The 27044-nt window shown below is 29.7% G+C and overlaps 1 protein-coding gene across 4 annotated transcripts in view; it reads right to left on the minus strand.

The window, feature by feature from the left end:
- Positions 1–4485: 4485 nt before the first annotated feature.
- Positions 4486–27044, minus strand: part of LOC107442993 (uncharacterized) — a 128669-nt gene continuing 106110 nt past the window's right edge. For 3 of the 4 annotated variants that reach the window (XM_087160496.1, XM_087160494.1, XM_087160495.1), the window contains 3 exons: positions 25885–26124; positions 21731–21868; positions 4486–5985 (listed from right to left, as the gene is read on the minus strand). In XM_087160496.1, coding sequence (XP_087016622.1) covers positions 5824–5985; positions 21731–21868; positions 25885–26124 — 540 coding nt within the window. In that variant the 3' untranslated portion in view covers positions 4486–5823. The remainder of the gene's footprint in view (positions 5986–21730; positions 21869–25884; positions 26125–27044) is intronic. The other variant, XM_087160497.1, reaches the window with a different exon arrangement.

The following is a 27044-nucleotide window of genomic DNA, read 5'->3' on the forward strand; positions in this document are numbered from 1 at the left end:
AATTCATGATCCTTCTATCTTTGGGGATATTTTACGTCAGTATTCTGTGATCGATGTGAGCTGGGTGCTGAATTCGCATCAATCAAACAGCACTGGGATTCGAACCTGGGTTATCTCATTGAGAGCTGAGTGTTCTATTCCCTTAGCCACCACGGCTCTAAATTATAGATTATGAATTTTAATATTTCAATTATCCTTACTTTTTTCTCATTTTCAAAGGCAGAGTGAGGATATTTCCATATCGCGATCTTTAGCGCCGACTGCAATGGCCAAGAGGGTTGCATGGATTTTAAACTTGCAAAGTTAGAAAAAAAAATTAAACTACGAGTTATACCCTTCCAATTGATCCCCTCCTGTGACATTTCTTTTAGCTTCTTGTGGGCAGCTGTCCGGAAGTTGCGAAGATTATTCTGCTACAGATCACGATACAGAACTCTTCCTAACAAGAATGATATTTCAACTTTTTCCCCTTAATGAAATTTGTAATTCTAATAAGTTATAAAATTCATTATTTTAATGGTGAAATAAAGGTTGTGCACACCTTTTACTGTAAATAATAAGGAAATAAATAATTGATTTTTAAATAAATCTAGTGTTGGAAAAAATGTTTAATGATTTCAAATTTAGTGTTTCTAATGTAAAGTTTTCATAATTTCAGTAGTAGCTTGCTTCAAGAAAGTTTATTAGGAATTCGTTATTGCTCTCATATCACTCTTTCGCTTATCAACAACTGTTTTCTCTTCCTTCAGCTCTGCTCCAAAACATTTGGAGAATAATAAGAAATGAAGTCATTCAATTTGTTTGCGCTTCTGAGTTTGATGATTTACGTTAAATGCTTATTTTAAATATGTGCGCTTTCGTGGCACTACTGAGGAGCATATATAGCAGTACTTTTACTTTCGTTACTTGTACCGCCGGTACAAGTAAAAAGTACATACTTTTACTTGTACTTCGTTACTTTTTAAATTTAGTACTTTTACTTGTACTTTCGTTACTTTTTTAGGGAAAAAGTACAAGTATTTGTAACGGAAATGTCAAATGAAATCGTTACTTTTTTCTAAAACTCGGTAAGCTTTCTAAAAACGAAAAAGAAAAAAAAAATAAATTTAAAAAAAATCCTTATGTTTTTTTAATTGCATCTTGTACCTTGCATTTTAATTGTACCTTGCATCAAATTTAATTGATTGGAAGAGAAAGCTAGGGAGGAGGCTACAAAAAAATTTGAAAGATTTGTCCAAGCTGAACACCCTGCTATAACTAATAATGTAACAGAAAAAAAACCAGGGATTTTAAATTTTCTAAAGCTTAAAACATCATGCCAATGACCAACGACAGAAGAATATATGGCATACATGAGCTCAAATGTCGAAACGGAAAGCATATCAATTTTGAATCGATATCCAATTGTAAAAAAATTATATGTGAAATATAATACTGCAGTACCTTCTAGTGCTCCCGTAGAGTGCTTATTCAGCGTAGCTAAGCACGTTCTAAGAAATTCTCGCAGCAGGCATAGTGACACCACTTTCGAAATGCAATTATTTTTCAAAATGAATAAAAATATTAATTAGCAAGTTATTTTAATTCATTTTCGAGTTTTATGCATTTATTTAATACATTTTAAATCAAAAATCATGGATTTTGTTATTACGTTTTTCAATTTTCTTTTTTGAACTCACTAATAATACATTTTTGTCTTAATACATTTTTAGCTAAATACATTTTTACCTAGCACATTTTTTACTAAAATTATGTTTATGTTTACCTTGTCAAGTAACGCCCAGTCAAATCTCTAAGAACTTGAGAACTATTTGTGCTATTGAAAGGTATTATAATTACTATTTTAACTCTTGAAAACTCGAAGGTAGTAATTTAGCCGCTGACTAAAATTCGTTTACAAATTTTAATTATTCCGTTAGGCAAAAATGTTCCGAAAATGATGTTCTCGCATGACTTCAGCATTAGCCATTGTTACAAATAAAACTGTAGACTGTTATGTTTCAACTTATACTGCACATTCAATTATTTTTTACTAGCTCAAAGATCACAAAGCTATTTGAAACCCCGTGTTTGCTTTGTTTATGTTTGTTTGTGCTTTTAAAACGCATTTTTGTAGAGTAAAACAATTTTAAATCAATGGTAATTTAAATAAATAAAAATAATAAACTAAAAATTAAAATCAATAGGTAAAATTTCTTTTTCGTGCAAATCCATAAAAAGTTTGATATTAAAATTACATTTGGTTTTTAAATTATATTATACGATTATATTATAAAATTATATTATAAAATTATATTATAAAATTATATTATAATATTCTTCCGAATTTAAAAATAAATTAATGTCCAAAGCTTTCAAAATTAAAAATAATTAAATAAATAACAACAATTTTGCAAAAACATTAAAGAACATAAGAATATTATTCAATAAAATTTTATGTTACTTTGAATTTTCGATTTCCTAATAATTTCCTAATGTACTTTTCAATCGTTACTTTTTTTGTTTAGTACTTGTACTTTTTACTCGTTACTTTTTAAAATACGAACTTTTTACTTTTTACTCCTTAATTTTTTTAAAAATACTTGTACTTTTACTCGTTACTTTTTAAAAGTAACGTTGCCATATATGCTGAGGAGTCGCTCTATGTAATTCGGCCCTGCTGCTCTGTGTGGAAGTCGCAGTTCTGATCATTTCATAAAATCTTTGAAAATAAAAAGCATTTAAAAATTCCTTGCAAATGCAGTTGCAAGTAGACAAAGACTTGTAATTAAGGAAACTTCATCAAATTGTTGTAAAGACATGGAATGCCCTAATTACTCAGCTGAACACATCTTCTCATCTGTTGTTGTCTCCGGGCTGGAGATAAAATAACAGACATGGAACACTTTTTTTTTTCTTTAAAGACAACAATTAATAAAATGCATGTTGCTGTTTTGAATAAAGAATAAAAATTTCTTTTATCAATAAACCGAAGAAACAAATATGTATATTTTTTTTCTTGCCTTAGTTTATTAAACACAAGATGTTCATCTTATACAATGAATGTAAGAATATATGCTTTCAATGGGCTTATTTTTAACCAATAGCAACTTCTCATTTAGCCTTGAAATTATTTAACAAACAATTGAATGTTGTACCGTAAGCCGGGGCGAGTCTACCCATTTTTTCAGTTTGTTAACTTTCAAGTGGTCAAACTTTTGTAAATATTAAAGAAAAAAGGCTTTTAATAGGTGTTTCGGAATTGCTATTTATCCCTCTTTAAAGCTGTGAAATAGATTTTAGAAAATATTAACAGTTACGCTGTTACTTAATATTTTTTATAGAACTGCTGACAAATCTCTCGTATGGGGCGAGTCTACCCATTCTACTAAAATGAATGTTAACATTGTAAATAATCAAATTTTACTATTAAATTGTTATTTTAGTTACTATATAGGATATTTATGAAATAAAATTCATAACTTTATTATATATTCCATCTTTTTATTCATAAAATAACACAAATTGAGTATTTGATCGATTATCACATTTTGATCACAGTTTTGTTTTTATAATCATTAACATTATAAAATAACAATTTTTTCTGATTACTGTTGATAAAAATAAATTAAAATTAATATAAATTTACAATTAAATAATTAATAAATAATAATAATTAAAGATTTTTAACAAAATCGAAATTCAAACATTGGGAATCATGAAAAATTTCGTATGAATATAATTTCGAACCATCTGTAATAATAAATAATAATTTATTTAACTTGCATTAAATAAAAAAAGTTAATTTTGTAATATAAAAATTGAAAAATAGGTAAAATAAACATATTTTATATTTACATTTATATTTAACCTATAAATTTTCTTATTAATGATAAATTTATCAATGCAGAATTAAAATAATATACTCAAATTCATTTAAAATGACTTAATTTTAATATAAACAAAGTTCTGAATTATATTCTTATGGTTTATTAAAACTAAATACGAACGGGTAAACTCGCCCCGCGAATTCTGGCTTTTTGTTTACAACAGCAAAACTTACATTCTTTTTTGTTTCTTTTCATATAAAATTAATGTAATCTTAGTCTTAGATAAGTTTATCACTTAACCAAAGTGAAAATAGTAATAATAATAATATACTTACGGAGCACCAACTAAAAGTTTGCTGATTTTCAATACAAATCTCTCAAAAGACGTTTGAACAGGTCGGTTAAAAAGACATCAAATAAATAAAATTGGCTCAAACTACTACAGCGCCATCTTCCTTAGAGTCTGAACTAAGTCCTCCGTCGGTAAAAATTTTTTTATTTGCAATTTAAAATAGTGAAAATTAAATAAAACTAAAATGGGTAGACTCCCCCCTGGATGGGTAGACTCGCCCCGGTTTACGGTACTTAATACAGTAGTATTTTTTTATGTGCTAAGTAAGCACAGACTTGCCAACTCTCAAGGAAGATATTTTTCCGTGCAAATAAATTCCGCCAATTCATCAGAAATTAATTTATTTTTGATATTATTTTTAAACATAAATACATAATTATCAAATTATTTATATCTTTCATTAATATGTATACACTGAAGGTTAAAATCCTTTTTAAAACACATTTATAATCAAAGACCAAAAGAATGGATTTTTTTTTCACTGAGAGACATTTTTCTTATAAATAGGTTGATAGTTGGTTACTAAACAGAAAAAAAAAGAAACTTTTTAAACATTTAAAAATATATACACTGTTTTTTTTTTCAATATTTTATTAGCATTTAATTCAAAACATTAAAACAGCTAATTATGAATTATCTAGAATTTTATAGTTAAAATTTCAATTGATTCTCCCTTTAACAATTTTAATCAGTCTAAGTTCGCAAATTGGAGGCTTGTATAATTTAAAAACAGTAGCACCATTGCAGAAAAGAACGTTTTAATGAATCTGCTGTTAAATTACTAATGAAGAAGGTTGGAAGTAAACAAAAATAAAACACATGAAGTTAAAGAGAAGAAAAAATATCGAGTTAAAAAAAAAAGATGACTATCTACCAGTTTTCTATCGACAAAATTCTTAAAAATATGAGTGTTTCTTAATTTCACAGGTGCAAATGATTAAAAAAACAATTAAATCTTTCATTTATAGATTAACTTGTAGCAATTTGATGATTTAATCTCAAAATGGAGTTTAATTTAATACCATTCTACAATTTACTTTTAATTACTTTTTAAGCACTATTTTATGGGTCAAACATCAAAATCTAGATTTAGGTTGCAACAATTTTGAAAATTCTGAATATGTAAAAATTTTTATACCTTACAATTGAAATTTTCTTCATCATTAACAAATTAATTAATGCAAATTATTTAATTCATCTAAATTCAACATTATATTGCCTACTTGTCTTTCGGTTAAAGCTTTCAACCTTTTGTGAAAGAATTATTGTAATTTAACGAATCATTCAAAAGATATGATGAGAAGCATTACACATTATAATAATAACATTAGAGTAATAAATATTTGAAATTTTTGAATTTCCAAACGTTATAATGGTTAAGCTATGAAAGTCAGCGTTTCAAAACAAGTCTATCCCCTATTTTTTGGGAGTGATAAATCCAAATTTGGGATGGAAACTTGCATTGTTTGGTCAAAATAAGCATGTTTCGTCACTCTCAACTCTTACACTTATTTCAAGAGATTTCTTTGAAGCACTTTTCAGAATCCGACCAACCGTTCAAAAATTATTAAAGTGGACTGTTCATTATAGGATGATTAAATACGCATTGTATGTCATTCATTGTTTTAAGGAGAAGAATCTGTCAATTAAGAGTTGGAAAGACTATTCCATTTCTCTCTCAATGTTGGGTTGATCAGCAGATTGCAGAGCAATGCATGTGTCATCGAACCACTGCTTCAGCTCACCTCTTTTCAGTTCCCAAGACACGAAACTGGGTTTCCACACCCTTGTCTTGCCCCAGTCTTCCTTCACCGAATTCCACAACTGAAATGACGCAAAGATAAATTATTCGATATGGTATACTATTAAATAAAATAATAAATGTCAACTAAAAATAATTTTTGCACGGAATTAATCTTAGGATAAATGAATCGTGCGCAAAAACTTCTCATTTCGCTTACAAAATTTTCAAGATTAGCGAAACACGCAAAATTAACACTAAAAGAGATTTAAACTATGGAACGCTCTCCTGACCAAACTTCCCAGATTGCGGCTACCTCTTATATTTTGGGGATCTGAATCCGCTGATAAAATGGCATGTTTATTCAGAGAAAGTTCGTTTTAGTGTCTGTTTTTGTAACTTATAATATCGTCTGCACTAATTAATTAGCATGTATGACCATTAAAATTTACTTCTAGAACGTAAAAATTCGATCGTTAAATCAAAAGTTATTCAGGGTTTGCTCACTTCGAGAACAGTTTCTGAAAGGTGTAAACTCACGTTCCTGTAACGTACGAAAATTAAAAGCATTTTTTAATGATATGTTTTATATTTCAAAACTTTAGTAGATAGTTTATCTTTTCCAATTTTTATCCAATTAACTTTTATGTCAGGCATATTATAATAGGACTTGTTTTGATGTTTATAAGTGTTGATTATTTAAATTATTTAACACTTACTTTTAAGCCATTTTTCGTACTGTAACTTAACAAACCTTCATTTTTATGAAATAAAACATTAAAAAAATCTGATGTTCGAAGAAATTACAGCAATCTATTATATAAGTTGTTAATGCAAACCTGATGGAAATTGGAGAAGTTATGTCATTAATAGAACGGAAAATTTCCCCTAAAACAATAGATTCTCAACCTTTTTAACGTTGCCGCTCCCCTAAGAAGCAAACAAAATTTCAACGCCCTCCTTTTTAGAACCGTCGTTGATTAGCCGACCCAATTTTGGGTTTACGACTACCAATGTTCAACTCCGTAGTAATTTTGAACCAATCCAGAAGACATGGAAACTTCTAGATCAGTACCCCCAGAGGTATGATTTGTTATGGGAACATAGGAGGCTTTGTGACTCGACTGATTTAACGTGCATTAGTCACCATTTACCATTTACTACAGTAAATGGAGAATCATGTATACACGGAGAGTCTTCGACCAGCAGGGATCGAACCCACGACCTCTTGGACTTGGGCCCAGTGCCCTACCAGTCAGGCTATCCTGGTATCTTAGAAGTGTTTTAAGTGTGTTAAGTGTTAATTTAAGAATATCTGATTTAGAAAATTTGGTAGCAGCTGTTTACGAAAAACATTTTGGGTAAAATATCATCTTCTAAAAGTATTACAGTATTACATATAATATATTTTGAATCAAAATATATAATGATATAATTCGAATTAATAAGCTTTTTAATTCTTTTACATCCTATGATTCTCATATCGTTACTATAAGCTTATTAGTGTCTGAATGGATTCACTAAAATGGTATCCAAAATGGCTGTCACGTGTTTCTCTCATTGTCACCAGAAACTCATCAGCGTTACTGCACAGCCTGAATTCATTTAAACTTAATCAACTAAATTAATTTTGTATCTTTTTCCACTGAGCTCTTCAATTCTTATGCATCACGCATTTTTTATATCGACTTTTATTAGTGTTACTAAAGTCAAAATCGAATAACCAAAAACTTTCTTCCAATAAGTCCTTCGATTCGTCCTGTATTTCTCATATCATCACTTAAAACGTATCAGTGTCACTGTAATTTGAATTAAATAACTAGAATTAATTTGTACCTTCTTCCACCAATTTTTTTTCTTAAGTACATATTAATTTTTGTTGTATCGTCTCTCGAAACTTATCAGCGTTACTATAGCCTTATTAAACACGCTTCCGCAAACTACGGCAATAGCAGTTCTGCACTTTTTAATTAATAGAGCATTAGTAGAACGAAACGAAAGGAAAGTTATTAGAACAAAGTGTACTAATGCATTTTTTTGTTAACTACTTTTATTTTATAACCGTCGTTGAACAGCCGACCCGACTACCAATGTTCAACATCGTAGCCTTGTCATTTTTAACTCAATCCAGAAGACAAGGGAGCTCTTAATTATTGGTAATTGTTGACTTAAATTATTGGTAAAATCTATTGAACATAATATTTTTTCTTTATATTCTTTTGTTTATCCTAAATACATATTTTTGCTACCTAGGAACATATTTAAATATAGATTATGTAATATATAATCATTGCTCTCTCAAACTTTTCGATTACAAACAAAATTGAAAGGATGTTTCAAAACAATACTAAAAACATATTCTACCCATGTTTATTACATTCAAAGCATCCACTCCAAAAAAAAAAAAAAAACAAAAAAAAAATTATTGCCTTTTCTAATTAACCTTTCTAAAACTGCCTAAAATAATAAAAGAAAATTATTTAGCATTTGATGAGGTATACGTTTTCTTATCCTTCAATTCTATGAAAATTCATTTCATTTCTAAGTATATCCAAATTAGTATAAAAGCGTTAAAATAGGTAATTGTGTATATATATATATATATATATATATATATATATATATATACTAGCTGACCCGGCAGACAATGGGTTATTTATAGGTTATAACGAATTCTAAAAATATTAGTCAACAATATTAATCTCTTACAAGGGAAACTAGGGAAGTGTGACTCGCCAATTTTGAAATAAACTAGTGGGATGTATGCCTTATGAGGAATAATTTTAGGGGGCAACATTCGTTTCGGCCCATAGAAGGTCCTGTGAGAGATAAAAAATAATTCAATATATAGAAAAATCGGTATTTTATTACTTAAATGCAGACTATTAGTTATTGTAATTGTCCCATACTCCGATTAATTTATAATTATTGGATAATTAATTAAGTTGCTAATTAATAAATTATTTAGAAAATTAATAAATTAATTAGCAAATTAATTAATTGATTTGCATTTACATACTCCAATTAATTTTGAAAATTTTTTGAAAAAAAAAAAAAATTTGATGTCAATTTTTTTTTTTTAAATTAACCTAACATGTTTTTCTGAAAATCTACAGATATATAAAATTTTCGAAATCGATTTTGACAATAAATATGCGTTATATAGTACGCGAAAGTACCACAAAATTAGAGTATGAGATAATTACAATAACTAATAGTCTGCATTGAAGTAATAAAATACCGATTTTTCTATATATTGAATTATTTTTTATCTCTCACAGGACCTTCTATGGGCCGGAACGAATGTTGCCCCCTAAAATTATTCCTCATAAGGCATACATCCCACTAGTTTATTTCAAAATTGGCGAGTCACACTTCCCTAGTTTCCCTTGTTAGTGTAATGTAGTGTACAATATTTTTTGTCATTCCATCTTTAGCTAACACAAATAAACTGGATGGTTTGCCCACTCGAGAGATTGCCACGTATAATTGTCGGTGTGAAAAACATGGTGTGCTCAAATCAAAGCCAAAAACAGACATTGTTTGACCTTGAAATTTATTAATAGTCGTTGCAAATGCCGATCTAATGGGGAACTGAATGCGTTTAAATTGAATTGGCACATATGTGGGTATAATAGGGATTCGTGGAAGTAATATACTTTCCCCCATTTAAAATAATAACGTTGTTCATTAATTTTTTAACGACTAATCGTGTGCTGTTGCACAGCCGTGGTGGGTTCAAACTACGAAGCAAAATAACCAGACATCCAACTTTCCCCTGGCGGGGATAGTTGATCAACTGTTAATTGATCAGCTATCGACCGGGGTTAAAAAATATAAAATGCTATTAAAAAGTAGGGGTTTATGGTACGAGGTTGAAAATTAAGGACTGAATGTATTTTTTAATGCCACACCATAAAAAAATAACAAAAAAAAATTTGTCCCAAAATTGAAGAAAAAAAATTTGTTATAAACCTACTCTTAGACCTACTGAATATACGTATAAAATTTCATCAAAATCGGTCAAGCCGTTTCGATGGAGTATAAACACTGAAACTGTGACATGAAATTTTTATATATAAGATAACAAAAAAACAAAATTTGTCCAAAACAATTAGTTATGCACCTATTCTCAGACCTACTGAATATACATATAAAATTTCATCAAAATCGGTCAAGCCGTTATGGAGGAGTATAAACACTAAAACTGTGACATGTGATTTTTATATATATAAGATAACAAAAGAAAAATATGTCCAAAAAAATAACAAAAAAAAATTGTTGTAAACTTATTCTCAGACCTACTGAATATACATATGAAATTTCATCAAAATCGGTTGTTAATATATCAATTTATCTCACCTTTCGTATTGTACTTCTTTTGAGATCAACTACTTATTAAATTACTATGCGATAACTTTTTTACATTAATACATTTCATTCAAAAACATCTTTAACTGGTTAAACTGATATTTCATTTAAAATTTGTATTTTTAAAAATTATTTAAATTTTTGCCTTCAGTAAAAAATGCTAAGAAACTATTATTATTAATTATATTTTTATATTTCTGTTTATATTTCTTTCATTGCAGGAACCTTGATTTAAACTAAATGAAGAAAAAATCTATTTTTAGTAATAAATAATGCAGAAATTAAACATATCGTAGGGAATATGTTCCTTTATCATAAAGCTGTTTGATTATACTTAACACAAGAATTCCATTTGAAAAGGATAATCATGTTGTTGTATATAAAAGAAATATTGCATTTTCAATAAAACTGTATTCGGAATGTCATTTTTTTAAAACTGATGTCAGTTTTAAGTATTTCATACAATACATCAGAAATAATTTAAGAACACAATTTAAGAGCAGAAAATTCTTAAATGCATTTTGCCAGACACCGGCATTTGTTTCCATTTTTCGTTATCGGAGAACAACTATTTGGAGCAGATGATAAAATTCAGTTTTTCTTCCAAAACTCTTAAGCTTTCTACCTAAAGCGCAAACGCACGACTTATTGTCCAACGAAGAACTTCATATCTTGTCCATTGTCCATTTCTCAAAGACCTATTGACCGAGTCCTTGATAACCTCTAATCCATACACCTTTTTTTTTTCTTTTAGAACAAGGACAAATTTATTTTTTTTCTCCACGGTATTTGTTTGCGATCGGTTTAGAAAGAAGTTTGAATGCCATTCTCCGTTGCCAAATCTGACTTTGAAATAAAATAAGTTTTAAAAAATAGCTGTTTTCCAATCAATCCTGGTTGCAAATTCTGAAAATGATTTTCCGTATTCAACTAGTATTAGCTTTTCTAGGATTTGAGAAAAAAATTTGCATTGCCATCTACGGACACCTACTGATCATTCTTCTTTAGCATAATTGCAAGACTTAACAAGTTTTAGAATTACAACAAAAATATCAATTTATTTCTATCGTGTACTGAAATGAAATTGAAAACGAGCAAAAAATATTTTCATAAATTAATACATATTTTCATAAGTTAAGTTTAAAGAAATTGTTAACAAATTTTCTATACGACAATCGTTTCAGTTCAAAATACTTTTTTCATTCAAGGATAGTATTAAAAAATAATTATTTAATTATTTCGCATTGAGTGTTTTGTATTAACATAGCCGCAGGAAAATTAGAAATTTGCTGATGATGTTGTTATTTAACAATATTTTTTAATTATAGCTTTTTTTTACATGCGTGTTCGTACGTGCCTCAAATTATGCTCCGTACTCCCCTTGTATGTTCATTCCATCCTATTTGAAGATTTAGGAGAAGAACGATAAATGTACATGAAAGCTGTGTATGAAAGATGTGTATGAGAAGCTGTGTAAGAGAGAAAACGAATTTGCGCGCTGACAATAACAGTTTCCCCTCGAAAGGCCCATCTGCACTGCGTAATAATTCTCGGTGAGAACATATTTTCTACGTTATTGATTTGTCTAAACTTGACTTAATCAACATATGGTGATTCAATTGTAATTTTTGTGAAAAATGAACATAAACCATTTTTTCCATCTCCAAACGTAACTGGGGAAGGTGAAATTCGCCCCAATATGAAGTGTTAGTTATAAAACGATTTTTGAAGTTCTTTATGCAGTTGCAATAAAGGTTACAGAAGATCTATTACACATCACACTGATTTGGGAGATAAGTTGTTGCCAGATCTGGATGAGTGGGTGTAGGATAAATACCTCCTAGAGGAATCAAGCCTCACAACGGGTTACTATAGGCGATGATGACGTAGTAGAGTTAGGCCCAGAGGAAAACCAGTCAGGGTAGCTATTTTTTCGAAAAAATCCGAATCTGATCAAACGAGCCATTGGCGATATTCTGAAGTATTGTAACCTGTGTACGCATTCAGCCAATTGGCGAATATTTTTGATTAGAATTTGTAAACAACCGTCGGTGCCTGATGTAAACGTTCTTCGTAAAATTTATATTTATTCTACAAATGTTATAAATTTCAGCATTAATTTAATTCTTAGTGTTATGAATAATGGTATTTAAATGCTGTGTACCAAACTGTAGAGGAAATTACAAAGTTGATGGTACAAAAGTATCTGTTTTCGGATTTCCCAAAGATGAAGAATTACGTAAGAAATGGTTTGCCGCCATACCAAGAGATTTTGAAGTTACAAAGAATTCTAAAGTGAGTAATATTTGTTTTTAATTTTAAAAATGTAATTATGATTCTTTATTATATTTTTACTTAGAGTAAATTATTTTAAATTGTGGATAAATTAATCGTAATAATTAAGTTGTTCTTATCAATCATATCGAAACTATTGTAATAAATTTTGTGTATAATGACAAAATAACTATATAGCTATTTTTATATATATATATAGTTATTTTTACAGAGTTTTATTTTATAAAAATATTAATAATTTTAGTATTTTATTAAATTTTTGCTCAAACTTTAAAACATTTTTGTTTGACCCTAATATAATGTAACTGCTTAAAGCAAATTTTTTTTAATTTGATTTTGAAATTTAAATCTCTTAATTTTTCTACAAAAATCTATTAATTTTTCATGCATGAATATAGTATATAATATTTATTTTAAATGCACATATAAATAATGTATTCATTTTGTTATAGGTATGTGAGATGCATTTCAAGGAAAATGACATTAGGAAAGCTGTGGAATTTGTTTGTGAAAAAACTGGAAAGAAAACAGTTGTGCCCTATGAACAACCAAGGTTAACAAAGGAGGCTATTCCATCTATAATTCCTGGATGTCCAGAATATATGACCAAAAATGAGCCAATTCGAGAAGAGCCAGAGGCAAAGAGAAAAAGAATAGAAATGTGCCAGTTGGAAAGCGTCCTTGCTGAAAGTTTAGAACTTTATGAACAGCATAATGTAAAATTTAAAGTAGATACTCTAATTGAACTGATAGAAAAATCTAGCTTAGTGGATTTAAATGGTGTTTTTAATCCGGTAAGTATTGAAAATAGTTTTTCTTTTGTGAAAATCAAATTTGTTGATCAGGTTCCCACATATATTACTGTAATAGTTGATCAAAATCTATCTTTAAGTGTTTTTATTGATAATGTAAAGATTAAGAAACTTCATGATTTAACATTTCCTCTAATCATCAGTAATGTTCAGCAAATTTCAAATGTTTTATGTTATTTAAATAAGTCTAATGATCTAAAGTTTGATAATATTCCAAATCTTATTAACTCTATAACTGTCCAACTTACAGAATTAGAAAACTTAAGCTCAGATAATCAAAAATTAGGTATTAACTTTCTAAAAGAGCAGCAATCTTTACTTTTTACTCAAAAAAATCAAAACCGATACTCTACAGACTTTCTCATTTTTTCTTCATTGTTTTTATCTATATCTCCTCATGCATATAATTTTTTGAGAAGCAGTGGTTATGTTATTCTACCGCATCATTCAACTATAAAAAAATTGATTATGTCATATGATATTAGTCCTAAAAATGAATCCACTGAGGAAAACTTCTTATCTTACATTAAACAGAAATTTGATTATTTAACTGATGCAGATAAAACCGTTACTGTTATGATAGATGAAGTCCATTTAAAACCTTTTCTTGACTTTAAGGGTGGCGATATATTAGGAGCATCATATAATTCTATTGAGGCTGCTAACTCTGCCTATGTTTATATGGTGCAGAGTGTGGAATCAAGTTTCAAAGATGTTGTAGCAATAATGCCAGTAAACACCGTGAATGCTGATGCACTCTATGAGTTTATTAAAAAGACATTAATTGGTCTTGAAACTATAGGTTTTCATACATTTTGTGTCATAAGTGACAATAATTCTATAAACCGCAAGGCAATGTCCAAATTTTCAACACCTCCTAAAGTTCAGGTTGAATATCCACACCCATTTGATAGCAGTAGAAAATTATTTTTTATTATTGATAGTGTTCATATAATTAAGTGTGTTAGGAACAATTGGCTAAATCAAAAAAATTATAATTCTTGTATGTTTTATCCAGAATTTCAGGTAGATGTTACTAATGATATTGACACTAATGATAATGTAAAAAATGTACCATTAAAAACTGCTTCATTTCAATTTTTACGTAAGTTACACGAATTTGAAAGGTCTAATTTGGTTAAGTATGCACCCACATTGATTACAAAAGCTCTTTTTCCTTTTAACATTGAAAGACAAAACGTAAAACTTGCTTTAAATATATTCAATAGACAGTTAATAGGAGCTATAAATTCACTTAAGGAAAAATGTAATATTTTAGATCTAATATCAACAGCAGAATATATAGAAATTTTTGTAAATTGGTGGGATATTATGAATGTTAAAACAGTAACTAAAGGATTTCATAAAAGGAATGAATATCAAAAGCCCTTGAGATTAAACGATTTTTCTTTTAGATATTTAAGTGCATTTCTTGAATGGTTATCATTATGGGGCAAAGCTATTTCTGATACTGGTAGATTAACCTCAGAAACTCACTTAGCTCTATCTTTAACAACACAAGGCATACAAAAAATTTGTCGCTATTGCACTGAAGAGTTAGGTTTAAAATTTATACTGGCAGGTAAATTTCAAACTGATAGTTTAGAAGCAAGATTCGGTAAATATAGACAATTAGCTGGCGGCCAGTATGATATATCAATAACTCAATTATATGAATCAGAAATGACGCTGAGGCTTCAATCTACTTTGCCATTGATTTTAAAATCAAATGTTTTTGGCTATGTTAAAATAGATTTAAACAATATTGAGAACGAATCTGAATTTCTTAACAGTAATTTACTATGCAATAACAAATTTGAAATAAATGTAACAGAAGAGGATTTGCAACAATCTAATAGAATTATGCCTGTTATTGTTTACCTTGCTGGTTATGCCGTTCATTTATAACTATTGGTTTGTACTCTTATGTAATTATTTCAAAACTATTAACTGAATTTGAAGAAAATTTTTTAAAAGTTCATAATCAGAGAATTATTTCTTTAAACATAATCAAAGCTGTATTGAATGATGAAGAGAAACACTTAAATTTTGATTATTGTGATAATGAACATTCTTCAGATGTTGTCATTCATTGTATTGTAAAGAAATTTGTAAACATCTTATTAAATAACTATTGTAAATTGAAAAATGATAGCATTTGTTATGCCTCCCATTCAAAAGCTAAAGAAAGAAAATTAAAAACACTTATGAAATCCACTAAAAATCTAAGTTGATAGGTAAAAATTATACTTTTTTAAATGTTACTCAAAGTTTAACATATTTCAGTAAAATTTGTGTTTACATTTTATTTATCATTTTTTGAATTTGCTACTTAATAAAATATTTGTTATGTAAGGTTGTGATGAGTAAAAATTATTCTTTTTTAAATGTTACTCTAAGTTTAACATATTTCAGTAAAATTTGTGTTTACATTTTATTTATCATTTTTTGAATTTGCTACTTAATAAAATATTTGTTATCTACGGTTGTGATGGGTAAAAATTATACTTTTTTAAATGTTACTCTAAGTTTAACATATTTCAGTAAAATTTGTGTTTACATTTTATTAATCATTTTTTGAATTTGCTACTTAATAAAATATTTGTCAAAGGTTGCTTACTTTATTTTAATTTATTAGTGTGATGGGTAAAAATTATACTTTTTTTAAATGTTACTCAAAGTTTAACATATTTCAGTAAAATTTGTGTTTACATTTTTATTTATGATTTTTGAATTTGCTACTTAATAAAATATTTGTTATCTAAGGTTGCTTACTTTATTTTAATTTGTCACTTCTAACAATCACACTTCCACAGGAAAAAAATACAAATTATAATCATGCTTTTGATATGTTTTTTTTTTTCTATCTAAACCTTGTTTGAAGACTGCATTTGATTTTCTAAATTTTCCTAAGCTCATTTTATGTCATTGTTTAGATACAATTTCTAGTTCTAATAACATGCAAAACATAATCATTAAAATCCGAAATAATCATCTACTAAAAATATCGACTCAAATAATCATCTACTACTACGTATTATAAAAATTAGATCCCTTCTTAGTTTTATGTCAAAACTATAATAATAATAAATGTGCAAAATCCCTTGAAAAATATATTTCTTTGTTTTTAATCCATACATTTTAAAACAAAAAGCTAGATAAAATTTTCCAATTTATAAAATAAAACTGGTATTTAATGCTTAAAAATATATTTTTTTCATTCACGCATCAGTTATTTTTGTTAGAGTTGCTTTATTTTTATTGTTAATCATTTCTGAAAACAAATAAATTAAGCATTTTTACACAATTTAAGAACATTTAATCTAGACAAAAAAAAAATATATAATAATTTGTAGCAAGTAAAAATTAGTAGAAGAGTAACGAAAAAGTGTCGAGAAACGGAAGAAAAAAAACCCGTCATCGTCAGAAGTGATCAGCGAATCTGGGCCTAACTGTATGAGTCATTGTTTTGCGTCCTTCGGCTTTCTTCCCATCTAGGAGGTATTGGTCAACAGTGACTTCAACAGCTTTTAACAGATTATTTTCAACAATGTGAACGCATAATTGCTGTTCTGTGAGAGATGGTTCTGGAATTTCGGAAGCTTTTGACTGTAGTTGATTATAGTGTGGAGATACCCTTACATGTATTCTCTGTATTGACCAAGAATTTCGATAATTCAAAAATATATATTCGGTGTTTTTTTCCTTCCTTTTTGTTAATTTGTAAGGGAAACATTTTGTTTTTTACTGCTTCTAACACTTTTTTATTATTTTAAAACAAATGACTTAAAAAAAAGTGACTTTTCCTTTTTTATTTATATTACATATTCTTAATAAAGAATACTGAATAGGTTTTTATTTAATTTTTAAAAGGTTAATTTTTACAGTATTTAGTTTTTTTTTCAAAATTTTACATATTATTAAATCCGATACATGACATTTGTCAAACTAATAAACTGCTTTTTACATCATTAAGATATGATAGATGTTTATATTTATCAAGAGTTAAATGAGAATATTTCAAAGAAATGCATGCAAATTACATATTATATAATTCTTTAAATTTCTTACCAACCTTAAATTGTTTTAAAACCTTCATGATTCGAATCCAGATTTATTCCACTATCCGCACTCGTTTAGAAGTGTTACCAACATAACTCTCTAAATCACTCCATTTCCTTACCAAAGAAGTACTGTTTGTCTACGATAGGTACTCTGTCCGCCATTCGTCTGGAGGGGTGGCGGGGACTATGGTAACCAGGTATGATTATTTCAAGTAGGGGTGCGGGGTCCCTCTTTAAGACTGGTTTCGGTGGGAGAAAAGGAGACTTCTTTCTTCGATCTATTGTATTAGCCCTAGAGTTAAGAGAAATGAGCATTCGCGCCTGAAACATCGTTTAGAGCGTGTGATTCCTTTTTTTTAAATCTTTTCTCTTTTTCAAAAGCTTCTGTTTTAGAAAAAAAATTAAAAAAATTTATATGTATGTATGGAATATGTATGGAAATTGTATAAAATTGTTTAAAGCAGCTCAATGTTTTATTAATAAATAACTCATCTATAAATTTATCATACATAGTAAATTGGTTATTAAGAAAAAAATAAATTTGCTAATAAAAACTGTTTTTAATAAATAGTGAAAAAAAACTGTACAGGTTACAATAAAATATAAATAAGAAAACGTAATTTAAGCAAAAAAAAACTTCAGATAATTTCAGATGGTTTGATGGGTGCTGATAAAAATCATCGTTGATAGTTTTAGATTTCATCCTAGTTGCGGTCACTTGCTTTCAGTTTCAAAAATAAATAAATAAGTAAAATATTTAAAAATTAATAATCAAAACAAAGATATTTAATATTTCTCCGGCACAGATAACGTGAACTATTTTTATTTTATTTATTTCTATTTATATTTTAAAATCAGAGTTATTAAGTTTAAGCTCTTCACTTTTTCCAGAAAATTCAAGTAATAAAAGAAATTAACTGCTTTAAAAAATGTGCAAGTTTAGAAATTAAACCATCTAACAATCAATGAACATTCATAATAAATATCGTAAAATTAAAAAGTAATATTTAAAAAACCTGTACTACCCTTAATGTCAGAATTTGTTCACTTTTTTTCCTTTGTATTTAAAAAATAACAACTGATTGAATCGAGAGAACTATTTTAAGTAAGAAAGAAATATTCATGCGAATCTTAAAAAAGTTCTTGAATCAGATTAAATAAGTCTTCTACTGGTGGCTGAGTCAGCCAATCTGGTATACTCCCCATTCAAGCTATCATCGAAGGCGAAAGAAAAGGAGACCTCTTCATCGAAGCCACCCTCCCTAAAATGCTCTCTTCTTGTTTCCATAGCACCAGACTGCCGCAGACTTTGTGGCGGACAGAGTACCTATCGTAGACAAACAGAAATCGATTGTTGTGGCTCAGACGATGATCGCACAGAGTTCAAATCGATTGGATAATCCATCGAGCAAAATAAAGTTGTGTTTGCCTACCCTGGTAAAGGGGTAAAACTCCATTTTGTGTCTCTTTCATTGACCCCTTAGAATCGGTGAACGACATATAAAATAATTTTCCGGTCACCATATTTGCAGAGAACTCTTGGATTAGGAAGGGTCAGCATTTGTCCTGTTTCAAGTAAAGAGAACTATCGGTGTTCTGAAGAATTTTCTATGAACAAAATCTATAGGGCAGTCGGAATTATTATCTTTTGGAAGAATGGGGAATGCTTTTTCCCTATACTTAAACTCTTATCATCACTGAATTAAAGTCATCAAATCATGATTTAAAATGGTTTGAAATGCACTTGATACCATGGTTCACTTAAAGTTTTTTTTCAGGTTAAGTAAAAGGTTAAAAGTATAAGGTTTTTAATTGAAGCATATATATAGGATAGAAATATGGGTTATTTAGTTTTTTTTTATTATAATGTGACGATAGCTTATTGATTTCAAAACCGTAGTTTCAAAAAGAGAGTAAAAAAAAAAAACAATTGTGTGAAAAAACTATGCGGTGATTCACGAGTGAACATGTTTTGAATTAGAAAAGTCTTAAAAATTCTTGGTTTGGAACTCATTTGTTATTAAAAACTAGAAGTGAACTGAACTTAAGTGAATCATGATAAAGCCTGAGCACAAGTTCATGACGTAGGAAACTGGCGAGCTTTGATGTTAAAATGATTTCAGTGAAAGTTCCGTCGGATTGTGCATATGTTCCGTCAACCACCCCAACCCCACTTTTTAGAGATTTTCTGCATCAAATATCTGTTGAACGTCTTTCTGTGATTGTTAACTTTACCTTATGCAAATTTCCTCTTTGCGTTTCGATCGTGTGTTTTTTGATCGTGAGTAGAACTTGTACTCTTGTTCTGCCTGCATAACGCGTCTGTTTTTTGTGATACGCGTACCATTCCAAAACTGCATTTTTCATGCGCTGAACATTTTGCGACGAAAGAAAATGAGTGTTGCGATTCGAAAATTTCTCCCTGTGAACGTACTCATAATCTCGAGTTTATACCTCTGTATTTCAATCGACCGCTAGAGCTCCATAAGTAGGTATGACTTCTCTGTATTGCGTTTTGATTAAAAAAATAATAATAATTTCAATCCAAATGAAAGATAAAAATCTTTTCCAATAGTTTTCGTTTTAAGAATGGAAAAATTCAGGTTTTGAGTTATTGTTTCTTAAGAACAGATGTAGGATTTTAAGTCTAATTTAAATGAGTAAACCATTTTTTATGTCTGAGCTATTTGCACACGCAATTTAATATACAAAAGTTTAAAAAAAGTGAATAAAGCACACATCAAGTTCAGAAATACTATTCTTTTGATTCTCTAGACAATTCTTTAGTGTCTAAACACGGAATGACAGTACAGAAGTAAAAAGATAAACACATGCAAAGTGGTTTAACCAATCAGGACAAAGTAACTAGCGGGATCAAGACAATAAAAAGAAGGGGGGTAAGAAACATGAAGGTTTGGTGAGAATCCCAGGGAGCAAAATATCAAATTACAATAGTTTTCCATACATTGAAAAAGGGTGGGATACTAGAATGATCTTTAATTGAATGATCCGCAAACGATTTCCTATAAACAGTAGTGAAAAATTCATCCCATTTACGAGAACGCCTAAGATAAGTAAACATTTATTATTCAAGCGCACAATTAAGAGTATAACTAATATCAGAATTGTACGGCAATGGGAAACAATCATCTGTAGAAGGAGAATAAATCAAAGACTTCAAAGTAATGCGTCGCTTAAGAAAGGGCTGAGTGGATTTACATTTTGGGACAGGATTCCTGGGACTGTGAAATATTTTAAAATTTCATGAAAATTAGAAAATTTTTAGCTGAAATTTAAAACTTAAAATTTGTCTACACCTATGACATTTTATGAGAGCTTTTGACATTGGGTATTTTGTAATGATCCACACAGTTTTTTCTTCAAACTGTCTTCCTGATTTTATTTAGGATTATTCTTTTCTTTCTTTTAAAATTTTTACTTCTTTTTTTTAAAAATTTTGAATGGATCAAAAGAATTTTTTTGTTTTTATATTGAATGTAAAGTTATTTCCAAAAATATTTCAGGGACCAATGGTATTCAATAAGTCATGTATTATGACTTTCAAGATTTAAATTTGTCATAGATTTTTACTTAAAATATAAATTACATGAATAATTTTTATGTCGTTGCTAATTCAATAAAATAAACTAATAATAAGTTGAAATAATATAAACAATTTGTTATTTTTCGATGCTTAATAAAACCTGTCATAAATGGAATAGAATGCAATTCAAATTTGAAGAAATGGAAATCAAATTACATCAAGGTGCATATTTTCTAGTAATGATAAAAATTACTCTAAAATACATAAAAGTTTTAAACAGAACATTTTGATATCGGGCAAAAGTTTGATATCGAGCATTAACCAATGCCGCAAGGAGGCATTACGTACTTAAGAAATTGAATTTAAGCAACGAATCACACCCATGAAAAACAAAATACATAAATTAAGAGAAAGTAACAAATATTTATGTCTGTCTTACTTTCGCCAGCTTTTTGAATATAAACTTTTGTTGATATTCGAAGCCAGTTCAGTTACATAATGAGCTGTGGTTGTCCTCTTTGTTTCCGGTTTAGTTTTGGAACAAATTTGTGGTAAATATTTACTTTTAGAACGTAATCTCGATCAGATGCGTCACAAAATGAGAGAATAACAAGTTGTGCCGGTCTTTCGAAATGCTCCTTTTACCTCTTTCTATATACCAGGAGACAGTCCGTGATTTTTTGAAGAGCTCATTGGTTAAGATAGATGGTAGTTCAAGCTTTCGAAAAGATTATAAACTGACCTGGAAGTAGGATTCAAAACTGATGTTCATGGGATCGAACCCATGGCTTCCTTTCAGGCACATGTTGGGCGTTGGTGTGAACGTAAACTGTAGTTTGTAGTTAAAGTTCGCACCAAGATTCGCGGCACCTCGAATGAACTGAAATGACAAAAACCGAATAATTTCTTTCACAGAATATCAAGAAACATATAATATCAACCAATGAATATGTTATACAAAATAAAATGTTAACTCAACTACTTTAAATAATGCAAGGAACAAACCTTTTAAGAAAGAGTTTTTCTTCTAACAGTAGCAAGATTAAATGCTTTAACCTTCGCCCTCTGAGTATATTGATCACCAATGAACAAGTGCTCAGAGCAGTGGTTCCCAAACTTATTTAGACTCTTCCCTTCCAATTTCACAATTGCTAGAAGCTTATTTCCTTCATCGAAAATTAGAAATATACTATATTAATTCAAATTATTTCATAACATGTGATGTCCCGCAGTAAACAGATCGTAGACATGGCTCCTAGTAGAACACCAAACATCACTGGCTGCGGACAGCAGCTTTTGGGTGACCACTTTGATCAGTTTGCTTAGAAACCGAGGGTGCATGGTATCGGTGTTCGTTAAACAGCAAAGTGTTTGACATCGCGCAGGTTGTCGGGCTACCAAAGCGGGGGAGCCATCCCCTCTGCAGAGCATCAAAATTGTGATGGCATGTCTTCGGTTCATCCTTCCCAGACCGTCACCAAACTCAAGATTAAAAACTAAAAACATTACAAATTTCGCAGATGGTAGGAACAAGAATAGCATATTTTTACCACTCAATGTATATAGTTAATGACCATGTGATTTATTATCTATTCAAGGTCGAAGGAGCCTTATACATTTACTGAAGTAAAACAATGTAATAACAGAATGAACAAAAACGCAGTAACCAGGTTGATAATTGATGCCCAACAGGAGCTGATGTGGATCACAAAATGATTAAAAATGCAGTCTTCAAAACAAAATGTTCTCGATTAGTTATTAAAGGTAATAAAATCCAAAGACGAAAAATATTTGTTAAAAATTTCAAGTTGCTTAAAACAGACTAGATTAAAATTGAGAAATGGTCAAAGGAAGACCAAAAGATAATTAAAGTCCAGTCAATAATCAAAGTCCAGTCAATAGGACAAAATAAAACAAAATGAAAAGATAAAATTTTATATCTTAAATGGTTAAAATAGCAAAGCCATTCAAAACCAAAAGGTTTAAAGCGATAAAAGGATCAAGTTAAAACCATTAATTTAAAATTTAGGTGGTATAAGTTAAAATGAAAAATAATGTTCAAAAATGAGAAGCTAAAAATTAGACAGGGTAAAATTTCAAAACATAGTAGAATCATACCATCAAGTTAAAATTTAAAGTGTATAAATTAAGTGACAAAGACTGTCGTACTGAAAATTTGAAAATGAAATATACAAGGCAATTAAAACATTTAAGAGTTTATCGAATAAAATCGAATAAAACAGCTGAAAGGTTCAAGCTGAAAGAGAGACATAAAAATCACAGCAAGACGAGAATTTGAATTGAAATGTCCAAAAAGATTAAAGTCAATGTTGAGTTCGTTGGGCCAGCATGTCCTTCAAAGAGGATTTTAATGATTGATTTTATAATGCCTCTGTCGGCCATTGAGATGAAGTGTTTAGTTGGTCAAAGTGATTGCCACGGAGCGTTTGGAAGTGTAGGTGAAAGTTGAGCAAGTGTTTAATAGTCTGATGTTCGCCACAATAATCACAAATAGAGTCTTTATTGAAGAAAGCTTGCTCATGTTCTCCAAGCACCCTGTGGCTAGTGTAAATCCCAGAAGGCATGTAACCTTATGGCAACCTCGCATGTCACAATTTTCTTTTTATTGTCACGAAAATGTTTGTATTAAAAACCTTTTTTCAATGAAGCAAAAATATTGCAGTTTCAAACCTTTCATACCAAAAGGATTAAACATTAGTTTTGAAGCTTTTTTAAAAAGTATTGGGTCCACAAATGACGCTTTAGCTGACGTCCCACTAGCGATAGCATTAAATTGCATTGTCAATTAAAATTTCATGACTAGTGGATTTTAGCTGAGCATTCAAGACGTTGCGAAGAGAAACCTTATAATTTCCTAGACTTAAGATTATTTTCACCTTAAGACTAGCTTTATTCAAGGATTTTTTCATGCTTGAATACCCTAAGACAACCTCGATTTTCGGGTTTTTATATAGAAGGTTGTTTATCAAGGTTTTGGATGAGGGTAATGTGCGTAGAATAGAGTAGATTGTCACAGATTTTGTTTTAAGATTTGAAGGTTTGCACGTAAACCGCGTAAAAACCTTGTTAGGTTTACACTAAAAGGTTTTTGCTGAGTGAAAATAAAGCTTATTTTGCTATGTGGGAATGGTAGGTGGTGTGCAAGCCAAGTCAAGGCATGTTTAATGGCCAGCAGCTCAGTCACAAGGGTATTGCAGTTGCCGGTGATCCTTGGAGGAGGTAACATCAACAGTCTCGCCACTAAGTTTTATTACCAATCCATTCCTAAAGTGTTTTTCAGCAGTTACCTCCAGACTAGAGCCGTCAGTGAAAATTTCAATGCCGCTATCCTTCGGCCATATCCAGGGAACAGTGGTCAGTTTTAAAAGGTGGACGTAAATTAAATATCTACCTTAACAATGACATGAAGCTTGCACAACAAATCAAAAACAAAAAGTGTTTAAATTCATGGACAGTAATTATGAGGAGTATTATTGCTTTATCTTTTCGACAAGCTGCCTGCGTTGACTAGCTTGTCGCCCAAGCGAACTCACCGCTACGCAGTTTTAGAACCACAATATTTTCCTGCATAAACTCAACGATTTACATCTTTAGGTAATACCTACTGCCTTCGACATCATTGCTCTGACTATTCAGCGTTTTTATTTTAAGTACCGTAACTTAGGGGAAAATTGGCTGCCTGTTACCCGTCTATACACTTAGCGTTTCCACATAGTCAATCACCTGCATAAACTCACCTCTTCACAGTTTAATAGCACAAGATCTGGAATCAGCTAATAACAACTTGGTAGTGATTGAAGGGATTATTTAACATTATTGTCAATCAATCGAATGACCACGACAGTTTGAAAGAAAAGTTCTTCAATTTATCCTAACAATTTGATGAAAACATATGGTTCATGTTTGAAACTTCTATCTTGGTACAGACGTGTTAATCACATATTACTATCAATTAGGCTAATGACACTCTAAATATCCCGATAACTATAAAATATTTTAATGAAACGGTTTTAGTACTTCCTTTTAACGAAACGGAACACGTGATCGAATTTTGAGACTTCCATGTTTGTAACTAACTTTTATTTAGAATAACTTTCAATTGGGGAAATTACTCCCTAATTATCCCGATAAATACAAAATATTGCAATAAAATTTAATGGATTTTCCTAACCATTTTAACATTTTTGAATTATAAGCTTTTTTCTTAAAAAACTTTTTTTTTTGGAAGGAAGAATTCTGCTGGAATTATTCTTATCATGGAAATGCAATATTGGTGCATACCATAAAGTATCTTTTGTGATTGACAGTTTTTGAATTTTGTTTTAAAATGCTTTTGACAAAATTGCTGAACCCGAATAAAAGCTACAATTTCAGACACTGGAAGCAAATAAATAGGATTCTGAGATGAAAGCTTTAAGAAAGGGGAAGAAAATGCAATTTTTACTAGAATAATTTAGATTACAAGAAGTAAACTCATAAATGCAATGAAATATTTTTTAGGAAAAAAAAAAAACATTTGAACTTTAACAACTTTTTTCTATTATTTTTAATCATTAATGATCAATGATAATCATTAATGTAATTACATGAACAAAATAATGCATTCTACTTTTAGTATTTTTTGCACTGTTAAGCATTCCCTGTCTTAACATTTCATATCGACTCAAATAATAAAATATTCTTTTGCCATAAAAAGAATGAAAGTTTTTCTAACTTTCTTATATGATTTCTTCATTGTAATTAAAAACTGCGATTAACGAGTATAAATCCATTGAAAAGGAATACCAGGAAAGGAGTATAAGTCCATAAACAGAACAGAAAAATAATATTTGAAAACTATTTTTTAAATGATACCGAATGCCACACTATACTCACACCGACAGTGCCCAGGGCTTCTCCTCCTATACGAACATTGGTCAGAGGTTGCAGCTGATAGATGTCTATCTGGGGACACAAAGTGTCCACGGAGAGTCGACTGCTCAGGTGGATGCCCAGGCTCATCTGGACGTTGCCGATGCTTACCAAGTAGAGAGGGATGTGCTTGAGGGGTCTGTAGCGCAACTCAGTCGGCGTGCATCCATCATTGGTGAACTCTTGCCTAGTGCGACCCATAATCTGAAAACAAACATTTGGATGTCACATGTAAGGTTTCGAAAATGATAGCTGACAATCACCTAGATTACTTGGGATCATCGAAAGCAAATAAGAAAGGACACGGAATTGAAGAGAAACTGAAGCAAATTAAATGATTAAAAAAAAATTTAATCAATTTTGGAATGAGTCCTGCTTTAGGAAGTGAGTCCTGTGTAATCTTTGAATTTTATAGAAATGAACGGGTGTGTAGTTGGAAAGTCAAAATTATTTAATCAGTTTTTATTAGTTATCATAATTTATTTTTTTTGCATATAAGTTTAATCATTTACACCAAACCACTCATTGACTTCATCCAACTAGTTTAATTTGAAATGCCCCTAACGATGTCCACAAAATTGCTTCTGACAGATGCAAAAGGCTTTTTAAGTAAATAAATAAAGCCAAGAAATTTCCCGGAAATAGCATAGAATTTTGAAAAATGGGAAGTATCGAGGGAATGGTCATTAATTGAATTGTTAAATTTCCAGTTGATATGGGAATTTTCATTTAACTGTTATGAAAAGACTTTTTTCATATTATTAAGGATTTTATAGCATGAAAAATACCAGAGGAAATTATTAAACTATGTTAAGCAATAACAGATTGATACAATCTATTTCATAATGATCACTGTCTTTATGTATATTTTAAAAACCTTGTCAAAAATGTCTAATTTATATAGAGGAAGGTGAGGTGATTTCTGGTAGCTAAGATTAGAAGGCCTGTTTGGATTACAAAACTGTTCGGCCAAAAAACTATCTGATTATATTCATTGATCTGAAGAGATTCATTGTTTAGTTACATACAATGTATAATTCTCGAAAAGTCATAGACGTACTACTATTTTTAAATTATTTTTTTTTCTAGAAAGTCCCCGGTGTTATCTCACTAGTATACATGTT

This window comes from Parasteatoda tepidariorum, chromosome 4, assembly GCF_982258835.1.
Source record: "Parasteatoda tepidariorum strain Cologne lab strain chromosome 4, Ptep-v5.0, whole genome shotgun sequence".
Classification (NCBI taxonomy): domain Eukaryota; kingdom Metazoa; phylum Arthropoda; class Arachnida; order Araneae; family Theridiidae; genus Parasteatoda; species Parasteatoda tepidariorum.